The sequence below is a fragment of the Mytilus trossulus genome, chromosome 9, assembly GCF_036588685.1.
Source record: "Mytilus trossulus isolate FHL-02 chromosome 9, PNRI_Mtr1.1.1.hap1, whole genome shotgun sequence".
In the NCBI taxonomy this organism is placed as follows: domain Eukaryota; kingdom Metazoa; phylum Mollusca; class Bivalvia; order Mytilida; family Mytilidae; genus Mytilus; species Mytilus trossulus.
This window is the reverse complement of record NC_086381.1, coordinates 2914319-2927159: the sequence shown is the minus strand read 5'-3', so window position 1 is coordinate 2927159 and position 12841 is coordinate 2914319. Positions and strand designations below refer to the sequence as shown.

The 12841-nt window shown below is 31.7% G+C and overlaps 1 protein-coding gene across 2 annotated transcripts; it reads left to right on the top strand.

The window, feature by feature from the left end:
* The first annotated feature begins 3046 nt into the window (after positions 1-3046).
* On the top strand, positions 3047-12571 carry LOC134684767 (apoptosis regulator BAX-like). Of its 2 annotated transcripts, none has more exons than XM_063544073.1 (6): positions 3047-3180; positions 6723-6884; positions 7658-7742; positions 8757-8892; positions 9407-9505; positions 10045-12571. In XM_063544073.1, exons 1-6 carry the CDS (start codon positions 3141-3143, stop codon positions 10150-10152), a joined length of 630 nt encoding a protein of 209 aa, XP_063400143.1. In that variant the 5' UTR covers positions 3047-3140; the 3' UTR covers positions 10153-12571. The 2 variants fall into 2 exon arrangements, with proteins under 2 accessions (XP_063400143.1, XP_063400144.1); XM_063544074.1 differs by having other exon boundaries at positions 3059-3180; positions 6723-6872.
* The last annotated feature ends 270 nt before the right edge of the window (positions 12572-12841 follow it).

The window sequence follows — 12841 nt, the reverse complement described above, 5'->3', positions numbered from 1 at the left end:
AAACAAAAGAAAATAAACAAAATGACAATAATACATAAATAACAACAGACTACTAGCAGTTAACTGACGGCATGCCAGCTCCAGACTTCAATTAAACTATTTCAGTGTAACATTATGTCTTCATCATAATTATGAATATCGGGCATAATCCCTTCTGTTAGGGTTTTAAAATTATATCATCATGAAATATATAAGAATAACATAACCCATGTCATGCCACCAACTGGTTTTAGAATAAATGTGTTTAATTCCGATGTAGTGTATCAATATTGAAGCCAAAATATGCAACCTTTAATGACCTAATAACAGTATAATAACTATATTCCTTCTTAATAGTAAGTCTGTTTAAAAGTTTTGTTAGCTTTGAGGTGAATACTGACATTGTTTTGCTTTGTTATAAACCGTTAATATAGGTCAATATTACGGTCTTCAACGAAGAGCCTTGGCTCACACCATACAGCAAGCTATTGAAAGGGCCCAAAAAATACTAGTGTTAAACTATTCAAACGTGAAAAACAACGGTTTAATCTTGAAGAAAAAACGACAATTATTGCAAACATCAGACTCCTGTTTTAGGACAGATGGCATGCAAACAATTGTAGCAGGATTAAATCTTCAATGGTACCACTCCTGGTCCCTTATCTGAAACAATAGTGTAACATCACAACATAGAAAGACACACGATAAAATTTCAATTGGAATGACTCATATCAACCATAAGCGTATAGTTTACACATTCAGTAGCACTAAAAGATCTAATGGATTGGTTGATTTTTTGTGTTTTAACGCCACTTTTAAGCACCGCATTCAGAATATTTCGTTGTGGCCAGTTTATATTGGTGGAGGATGCCGGAGTGCTCGAAAAAAAAAACCCACCCCAACCCCACCGAACTCCGATAGGAAAACTGGCAATCCTAGTCAATTAAGATTTGAGTCGAGCGCACGAGCAGGGTGCAAACGGGTTCGAACTAACAACCTCAGTGTTGACATACTAGGGAATACAGTAGTGTTACTACTTAGACATCTCGGCCACCGATTGCCCTTAAATAGATAGATATAGGAATATATATATATGTCACTAGTTGTTTAAGTGTTAATGAGAGAATTCGTAATCCATTGAGTCACAATTGTAAAAGTAAACCATATACGCGTATAGGTTGAAGTACGGCATTCATCACGGAATCTGGACTCATACCGAACAGCAACCTTTAAATGCAAACAAATAGATTAAACATTTTAACAGGCGCCAATTTATTAACCTTCACCCTAACCAGAAACAGTAAAACAGTACAAAATACAAACTAAACTATAAAATATCAATTGCAATGTCTCAACTCGATTAACAAAACGGTAAACAAAACATACACTGAACGAATTTGAAGCATATATTAAGCATATATATATAAATTAATAGAGAAGCGCATACTGTAGCAACTATTACGATAACTGAAGCAATTATATATCATTTCATTTATTATTACTGAGAAAAATGCAAAGTTAAAGGACAATAAATGAAATTTGGCATTATAAACATATAAAAAAAAATGATAAGTGGTTGAGAATTACGTTCACATATAGCAAAACGTAATCATATTTTTTTCTATTACAGTTGAGTTTTGAGATTTTGGAGACCCCTTTACTTCATGCTCGGGATCAGATCTTAATAACTGGCAACCACTGTCCAGTTTTCACTGAAATCTGAGAGTCTCCATGGGGAATTTAAAACATAAAAAGAGCTATGTTCCGCTGTTATTGTCAGAAAGTGTTTTATCTACTTCTATACATGTCTATTGTTTGAATGAGTTTGCCACGTTATGTGCTTAAATACCCTTCTAACCCATGGTGACATTTTAATGTCTGATTTAACATGTTCAAGTTATAGAATAAAGATGTTCAAAATTCAGGTAGAAACCTCTAATGGGTTATATTCCTCATGAATCTGGATTGTTGGCTGGTCTTTTTTTATTCAATAAAATATATTCGTTTTCGTACGTTCAGTCTCACTAAAATAAGCGGCAAGAAGCGCCAATAAGCGATAAGAAGCGTCAATAAGCGACAAGAAAAAACCAATTAAAGACAAGAAGAATCAAATTAGCGACAAAAGGTATAATTTAGTGCCAAGAAAACAAATTTTAGCGTTAGATTTTTTTTATTAATTATTCTAAATAAATAGATTTGTTGAAACCATTTTTAAGCATGTTGTACAAAGTTCTTTTGTGCATGTTAAAACTTGTATTTCAAGTTGCATTTTACAAATTATAACGTGTACTATATTTCTGTGTCTAAGGCGGCAGTGGGCGGACTTTAAAACGATATCTGGGTTAAGTTCAGTATCGTAGCAGTTACGTAGCTGCTATCAATATCTATGTAACAACTAGTCTATAGGTACACGTTCAATAGTCGAAATCTAGGCAGCACTACGTAGCTGCTACGATATTGAACGCGGTTCTGTATAGTATACAGCATGATACAGCATAGCGCCGGATATCTGTAGGGCTGTATAATCTGTATAGTAGAACACCGTGCCAATTGCAGGATAAATACAAATAAATGCAAAGCAGAATTTGTTCTGTCTTAACGCGGCAAAATATCTACATCATTGATAAAAAAAAGAAAAACAACAAAACAACAATAAAAGGTGTCGCCGGATGTTTCGATTAAAAAGGGGGGTCATTTCCATCTTTTATTAAATTTCAATTTTCTTTTTTTGTCTTGACACGACAAACTGTTAAAATATCTACATCATTGATAAGAAATAATAAAAAAAAAAAAACCAACAAAAGGTACATGTACATGATAAAAAAGGCAGAAAAAAATTCTATTCTATATATATTTTTTTTTTAACTTTCAATTGCCATTTTTCTCTATTTGTTATGGTATAATCAGATAATTTATTTTCAATAAATCTATAAGTTGATTAACTTTCTTTTCGCTTTTATTTTTTGTTTTGTCTATCATTAGTAAGACCGTTACGTTCCTTTCCTCTATTGTCTATATTTTTATTTCGGTTAGTAATCTTACCTGAAAATCCAAACGTATCGCTGACCTAGAATAAAAGCCGGAAGTAAGCTATGAAGGTTACCACTGTCGAAAAGAAATTCAACATTTTACCGAATCGGACAGAAAGCACCTTAGTTTAAATGGCAGCAGCACAAGGAACATACAACCCCTTACTTTCCAGTAAGCTGACAGTCTGTCATGATTGTTACACTCTCTCTCTCTCTCTCAGAACTTTTATCAATTAGTAAATCAATTTTGTATAAGTTTTGGCCGCATTCTTTCTTTTCCACACTAAATATACCATGCCCACAATAAACATGATGAATATTCTGGCAAGTTATATATATCCTCGCATTCAAAATTTTGAATCTTGGTCACTGAAATATCCCTGACCCATGTGTAATTTCATACAATACTAGAACCAAAAAATTTTAAAACATGTAAAAGCCTCTACATAACGAGGGTCGGTAGCTCGAATTACCGAATAACAGTGTTATTATCCGAATAACTCATGTAATTACCGAATAACTCTTCAAATATCAATATTAACACATTTAAATGACTTTTAAACATATATTATTGAATAAAATTACAATAGAAGTGTATTTTATAACCTAAAAATAAAAAAAAAGTTGCAGGTAAGTTAATATTGATCATTATAAAATTATGGATATCGTTGTGTACTTCCAAGATGGCGACCAAGGAAATCGTAAGGAATGAATAAAAGAAAGATTGCATATATGCCTTCAAAGGAAAACGCTATGAAAATATAGTATTAAATAATTTACTGTATATACAGAGAATTGTCTAATAATTGTTTTTCAGAAAGGATTTGAAAATTTAACCAGTACATCAAAGCAATGCAATTACTCCAATCACTAATTACTTTTCATAACAATTTACTCAACATTAAATAAAATGTAATTAAGAATTTTCACATATTCAATTCAAATCTAATCAAAAAATTATTAGAATTGATTGTTTTAATAAAAACAAAGCTTCTGAATGGATGATTTTTATGTTTATTCTAATAAAATTTTCTCAAAACTAAATATAAGATTTTCATTGGCAAATATAAATGTTTTTACAAGTCACTTTAATTTTGTATAAAAAGCCATGAATACATGTGTGCTGTCTTCCATTTTCAAAATGGCTTTATATCCGTGTGTTCAATGTGATGAAGAATGTGTTGATTGCACCATTCAATGCAGTTGTTGTGATCGTTGGGTTCACAGTGCTTGTGTCCCAATGGATGACGCATTGTTATTGGCCTGGTCAGATGTGTCTCTAAAGTTCCTTTGTAAGGACTGTTGCTTTACAGACAACAAGTATGACATGGCCAAGGCGTTAGAAAGGTAAGTAATTTTCAGAACACCCGCAAGCGTGATGACCGAGATGTCCGATATGCTCCGTAAAGACCGACCGCTGAACGTGTATAACAAGCTAACAAACAAATCTGAGGTGACTATATTTTTAAAATAAATTCTAAATAAAGTATTTCCGCGGACTATGACAGATAAGCCCGTGCCTTGTGCAGGATATCTTAGTAGTTATAAATTTTTTACAATAAATTCTAAATAAAGTATTTCCGCGGACTATGACAGATAAGCCCGTGCCTTGTGCAGGATATCTTAGTAGTTATAAATTTTTTACAATAAATTCTAAATAAAGTATTTCCGCGGACTATGACAGATAAGCCCGTGCCTTGTGCAGGATATCTTAGTAGTTATAATTTTTTTACAATAAATTCTAAATAAAGTATTTTCGCGGACTATGACAGATAAGCCCGTGCCTTGTGCAGGATATCTTAATAGTTGTAAATTTATAGACTTAAAGGGGCTTAGTTATAACATCCATTTCTATAAAAATATGATAAAGATAATATTTTTTTAATAACTAAAATTAAAACAAAAACTAATTTAAATAGTTCACTATTCCATATTTTATTTAAAAAAATGCCCACCCTCACATTGTTCATTGCCGTGACGTGGCGTGAGGGCTCCACTTTGGTGGTCTAAGATGAACACGTTGAGGGATTGTATGCAATCTTTCTTTTCTTCATTTCTTACGTTTTCCTTGGTCGCCATCTTGGAAGTACACACCGATATCCATAATTTTATAATGATCAATATTAACTTACCTGCAACTTTTTTTTAATTTTTAAGTTATAAAATACACTTCTATTATAATTTTATTCAATAATATATGTTTAAAAGTCACTTAAATGTGTTAATATTGATATTTGAAGAGTTATTCGGTAATTACATGAGTTATTCGGATAATAACAGTGTTATTCGGTAATTCGTGTTACCCAACGAGGGTAGCTAAACAGCTAAACAGGATACGAGGAAGTACATTGTATATTTCTGCGCAGGTCCAGGATTTCAAAACATGACATAAGGAAATATTGAACGATTTTGAGTTCATTAGTACAATAAAAAATTTGGGAAATTTTCCCGATTTTTTTTTTATTGAATTTTCTACTGTTATTGGGGACTTCGTCCCCATAATAATTTGTCATTGCAATACACCCCTTATCGCTATTTGTCCACCATTACTGGACGTCGCACAGGTCCTTTAAAAGGGCACTAGCTGTCAAATTCATGGTCACCAATTTGACTCAAATTCTCACATATGATTAATAACGATGTAAAACATTTATCCAATCTATCAAACGTTTAAAATAAACAGTTTACGGAGCATGGGGTAGATGATATGTAGGTTTGTTTCGTGTGTATTAAAATGGATGCCATCTAATTAACTATCGATTTGACCTCAGATGACCATATAAGTGATGTAAACACAAATAAAGATATGAATAGGTTAAACCAGCACGTGCAATTGGATTTTTATAGGTCTGTTTGATTTGAATTTATAGATTAAAAAATAAGTTTCTTATTGTTTTTTACCGTATAAGAATGATTTATGTGGATCGAATTAGTAATCAAATGATTTACCGTAGTTTCACTTTCATTGTTGACATTTTGTTTCTTTAAATAACCAGTTCACGTACAATGCATGCGTTGTCAGTCTCTAGCTAGGGGTTTAAATTGAGTTCACATGAATATCGGTTAGAATGATGATGAGGTATTCACTTGCAAGTGAATCCGTCAAAAATTATGTATAATCGCTTATTTCAACAAAATTAAAGCAAATTGATTGCTAAAAGCAAATTATTATTTCATTATTCCAATTCAATTAATGATTAATCTAAAAAAAAATCATACTTTATTTTTGTATATATATCGTAGCTAGTGCTCCTTTAACATGTCACATTAGAAAATATCTAACACCACAATGGAAATGTTATAGTTGCATGAAATCAAAAGTTCATATGGGTTAAACGGAACCTCATTACATGCTCTGGTCATTATTGTGTCAGACATTTTATCTTTTGCATGTTGTGAATAAGAGATGTAAGATTTTTTTTACACAGATCTAGTTTATTTGCCCAACCTGGTTATCATAGCTATTATTAAGCTATAGTGTATTGAATTAAACATGTAAGAAACTTTTCCATATTTTCCATTTTAAAGTCTTGAAGGTCAGTTTAATATAAACCAGACTAATGTTACTAATTGTTGAATGCGGTACAGTGACCTTCATGTATAGTTGTTAATTTTTGTATCATTTCTGTTATAGATCTATATTAAACCTTCTTTTGAACAAGTAACGAAAAGAATGCTTAGACCAGAAATAAATTGATGTTTTTGTTCTTTTAGAAAAGATGCCAAGAGAATACAAGCGACAGTTAAGTAAAGATGACATAGGCAACCAAGCTAGAGTATTGTTGAACCACTTCATCCACGACAGAATATCTCGTGAACAAGGAGAGGAACAAGTGCCATCTACCGAGGAACTTCAAGAACCAGGTACCCCAACAGGTCAGAGAAAGCCCTTGTTATTATACCCCCAGCTACAAAGCCAGGTACCCCAACAGGTCAGAGAAAGCCCTTGTTATTATACCCCCAGCTACAAAGCCAGGTACCCCAAAAGGTTAGAGAAAGCCCCTTGTTATTATACCCCAGCTACAAAGCCAGATACCCCAAGGTTAGAGAAAGCCCTTGTTATTATACCCCCAGCTACAAAGCCAGGTACCCCAACAGGTTAGAGAAAGCCCTTGTTATTATACCCCAGCTACAAAGCCAGGTACCCCAACAGGTTAGAGAAAGCCCTTGTTATTATACCCCCAGCTACAAAGCCAGGTACCCCAACAGGTTAGAGAAGAAAGCCCTTGTTATTATAACCCCAGCTACAAAGCCAGGTACCCCAACAGGTTAGAGAAAGCCCTTATTATTATACCACCAGCTACAAAGCCAGGTACCCCAACAGGTTAGAGAAAACCCTTGTTATTATACCCCAGCTACAAAGCCAGGTACCCCAACAGGTTAGAGAAGACAGCCCTTGTTATAATACCCCAAGCTACAAACAATGTCAAATGTTTTCCTCTGTATGTTTGAAACATGTTTTTTCCTCACCAATTATAAATCAGATATGTTTGTCAGAGCTTCCTGAAATTTGATGTATCCTTTCTCTCAAATCACCAGACGTACGTAAATGTTTTAACTAATTCCTGTTAATAATTATTTTTTTGAAACTACCTTCATGAACATCACCCAATGATTTAAGTTACAATATAAGCTGATTATATTTGTAGGTCCACCATTAGAACACATTCAAGAAATAGGACGAGCATTACGATGTATAGGAGATGAATTAGACAAAAATGAAAACATTCAGAGGTATAGTATATAAACATGATAAATGAAGATGATATAAAATGAAGAAAAGTTCATTAGTAAGAGCCAATTGCAAAACAAAAAAATGAAGGATACAAGTGTTTTAATCAATAGTGCTCATAAATTTTTTCAACAATTGGTAAATTGCATAAACATAAACATGATAAACACATTTTACATACATATATATTCATCCAATACCTAAACCTGTTTACATTAAACTAGATTTTTATTATATGCACACAGACAAATGTTGCATAAACCTGTGTTTCTTAAACACATTATAAAATTCTCAAATCATGGGTCTGTTTTGTTTTACATACATGTCATCAGCTATTAGATACTAAATAAAAAAAACAGTTAAAGCCTTATTGATGTGGTAAATTTGATTACAAGTATATAATTGCAAGAAGATGTCAATGAGATGAATCTCCTCAAGAGATCAAATGACATAGAATTTTGCTTCTCCAATTTTTGTGCTATTTTCACATTTCTTAATCGGTGTGAGATATCTGTTCTCTGCTAACCTTTTTTTATGTGCAAAACAGATTATTTTAAAAACAAATATATGATAAACAGCAACAACAGACAATCTTCTGACTTTGGACAGGCCCATACAGAATGTTTCAGGGTTAATAGGCTAGCAGACACCAACCTTCCCCCTAAACCTGGAACACTCAACAGTAGTGCTGCAGATCTAAACCAGAACAATCTGTACAAAAATCAAAGCAAATAAAGAGCAACAAACAACAGGGATATACAGGATATGGCAGGGTTAAACATATCAATGCTAATTATCACTCTTCTTGTGCTTTTTCAAAAGTTTTTAAACCTTGGATTCCATAATTAATGAATAGATTTTTAACTGAGGTATCTAAAAAAAACTGAGGTAAACAAAAAGTCATTATGGAGTAAAAATAGTTTGTTATGACTGTTGCTAGGTTTTTAAAAGATCTCTACAGTCACTGTTAATATCATGTTAGCTTGTTATAGATACCAGTATTTATTGTGTTTCAGTTTATGTTCACAAGTTTCTCCAGAAGCAACAACAGATACATTCCTAACAGTGGCTAAGAGTTTTTTCTCCGATGGAGTTTATAACTGGGGACGTGTAGGCAGTCTATTTTATTTTGCCTATAAAATGGTAGTCAAGGTAAGGATATTATGTTGTCGTGACTTACTCCCTTAACTATGTCAGGGAATTCAAAGTTTGCCATGTACATGTTTCATGATTCATCTAGACACACTTTATGACACCACTGAACTAGCTAGTCTGAATAAAATTTCCGAGCCTTTTTGGGATTTTTTTTTTACTACATGTATGAACATGATGCATTTCTGTTAAACAATAAAATTGAATGACAAAAAATATATCATCAGGATACATAGAATTTTACTTTTTTTTCCCCAGAAACATTCATAATGCATTTTATATTTTGTTTGGATTGTTTCCCCTTAATTATGTTCTTTCTTGAAAGGTGAATTTTAGGTGCTAGCATGATAACAAACTTTAAACTGTCAAAACAATAAAACACATCTGGTTATTGAGAATGTTGTACAACTGCATAAGATATAATTTCAGAATTAAGGGAGTTGGTTAGCACTTTTTTTTAATAGATTAATTATCAACAGGATATAAATCAAGCTATTTATTTATTTTTTTACAGGCCTTGAATAAAATTGCATTAATAAGAGCAATAATAAATTGGGTGGTGAACTTTATAACAGATTATGTAGCCCCCTGGATAATAGAACGAGGTGGTTGGGTAAGTATTAGTTACCATGACAACTGTATTTCATAACTGAACATTTATAAGTGGTACTGTTAATTTATGAAATTTCTTTAAACTATCTGCTTTCAATTTTTGAAAGCTACTTCATAGTATTAAAAATTGATCTTCAAAAGGAATATCAACACTGAAAACCATTTAATACTTCATTTCTAAAGTATCTAAAAGACATCTTTTTCAAGTGGTCTATAGAGAGTTGTCTGATTGCAATCACACCAAATCTCCTTATTTATATATAGCCCAAACAATCTAGAAACTCTACTTTCATGTACATTGTAAATAACACATTGAAATACTTAAAGTGAGATTATACTGTTTATTTCTGCTTTATACAGTAAATATTCAAGAAAGAAAAAAAGTACAAAAATTGTACTTCCATCATCTAACTTGTAATCTAACATCTATTGGCAAACTTTTCTTTTTGTGTTATGTTGTTTTTGAGTGCAACAAAAGTCAGTGCCTGTTGTATGTACAGTACCAGTGAGCTGATATTTGTTTATCTTTTCTCATTGTAGGAAGCCATTGAAGAATATTTTGGAACACCAAAAAACCAGATGATGTTTGTTTTAGGACTTGGGGCATTAACTGTTGTAGGAGTATATATATATAAAACTTGGAACTGATTGCTGTAGGCATCATAAATTTTTAGCTTCTGATTTGTCAATAACAAATTTTAGGCAACTATTTTAAATGATAAGTCTGACAACCATGAGAACTATTGTATATTTCATAATTATGACGATGAACTGGTACCATTCATTTTATATTAGACTGGTACCATGCATGAGAGTACAAGACCATAGTCAGCACTTTCTTGATAAATTTGTTATTGATAAGATTTTAATTGTTCATAAGTCAAAGTCAAGGTCACCATAACATTGTATAATGACAAGTAACTGCAATAACAGAAACAAATCTTGCAGTAACATGAATTTAGGTATAAATACCCAAAACAGTGAAAAATGTAAACATGTTTTTGTTTTTTAATATAAAAACTAATGTTTCTTGTTACTGTATTTTTACATTCTCCATGTTGTCAATTGTAGATGATCGCACACATACAAGAAATTTCATTTGTATTTGTATAAAGAAGAAAAAAATGAATATAATACAAAATTAGAAAAAAAAAGCATTCATGAAGTTCCTTTTATCTTTAAAATTTCAATCTTCTATCATCAAAATAAAATGTTGCTGTATGCTGGACACACAGCCTGACATCAGATTATTGCAACTATTTTTTAGACCTTTTGATTGGTCCAATTTCGTAATTGGTATTTGAAGTAAATGAGTTTTATAATTTGTTTTGATAATACTGTTTTAAGAGAAAGAAACAGCACTAGATTACCATAATTTTCCTGAAATATTTTTTTTATTAAAAGTTGGTAAAATTGTTTGTTTAATAAAAAAATTGTGGAAGTCATCTAAAATGATTTTCATCTGGGTTTGAATTCAATTTGTTTGTTTCAAATTACATCCCTTGGACTTAAAGCAAAGCTTCAGTTTTCAACCCCCTTTTGTTTTACTTTTTGATATAAAGTAATTCTCTGGCAAGTGACTGTTCCAGTTTTCTACATTTCACCAAAAAATAATCTTTCAATATAGACAACTGGTTAATATCAAACAGTATCCAGAATGTCAGTTTATGTAAAACCAGTGTTTACCATGTAATGCATTTTATTTTTATGATTTGTCATAGACTTACACATTGTTCCACATTAGTTGTTTTAATTGGTGAAAACACATTCATAACCAATAATAAGGGACCAGTGGTCAACTGGTCAGTTTGGTTTTCTAGATAGTCAGTACTGGATTGTGACATCCTTTTCAGCATCTGTCCACCCCATCATTCTTACTTTGTAACATTTACAGATAAAAATCCATGGTAATTACATTTAAAAAAACCCAACTCAACAGTTGACAAGTACAATCATTGATATGACTAAAATACAATCTTATAACTTTTCACATTGAGACAAGTATGCAGTCTTATGCTTATTTATATATGAACACATGCACCCCCAATCATACAGGAAAATTGGTCTCAAATGAGCCGATTACATTACTCAATAGAGAAATTGTGTAAATTAGACGGGTTGATTTACAATATCCAATGGAATAATTCCCCATCAGAAAGGGTGATAAGTTTCCTTGCCTGAACACATTAATTTCCCGACAGTCATGACAGTTACGCAAAGATGCAGACAGTAAAGGTTTATCTCATTGAAAAATTGATCCTTTGATTTTTTTCGAAATACAGTGAAATCCTTATTGGTTGGACTGGATGATTTGTAAGTGTAAGGCTAGTTAGCAGTAATACCATGTTTATTGTAAACCAAAGTTTAGTCAATCTGGTTCTTAATTGTTGCTACACAGAGATCAATCTAGCTTATATAGGTCAAAACACAAATTATTACACAATCTAAGTTTTGCCTAAAAGTAAGGTTTCATTGGTAATAAAAAAGGATCAAATTAGTTTTCATTATTTAAGTCTTTTAAACGCCAGCCTACATGCTATTGATTAAGGTATGAAGCATTTATTCTACACAGTTATATACTTTTGATTCAGTTAACTGACAATTAATGTTATTCATTTGTTTGGTGGAGGCATGTTACTGACTTTTGGAAGGTAATCTACTTATAAGAGTCCTCTCAAACTGAACCAATCTTATGAGACCTTTTGCTTTCTTTAAGAATAATGGAAAATACAATAGGCCACCAACTATCCCTGAAATGTTTTACTTCACTACATTATAAAATTTCTTAGCTAAAGGTCATAAGTTAGAAAGTTACAAAATGACCAAAATGCACATTGTTGCCCAAATACAAATCAAAAGTATCTAAAATAAGTTGAAAAAAGGTCTGTTAATTATTCAGACTGCAATAACTTAATAGAATTACTACAGGACCAAGTCCACAGAGTAGGTGTATAGTCACAAGTTTTATTGTGTCATTAGAATTTAAAGAAAAAATATGGAGTAGAGTTCATAGAACAATGTATTTGTAATCATTTGTCAATGTAAACAATAAATTCATCAATTTTCATTTGTCCATGTGTTATTTTCAGACTATATATTACCAAAATTGATACAATTATTATTTTCAAAAGCAATAAAGCTTAGTAGGCCTGTAAACAGTTTTATCCTGATTTAGAGTAATTTCTCGCAATTTGATTGGCTGATATTGTCCTAATAAATTTCAGTACATTTTTTTATTCTGTCAATTGGAATTATCTCCCTTATAACATTGACCTTATAAAAAAAATTGAGTTGCTTTATAGTCTTAATATTTTAAATTATTCAGTCTTAGATTAAA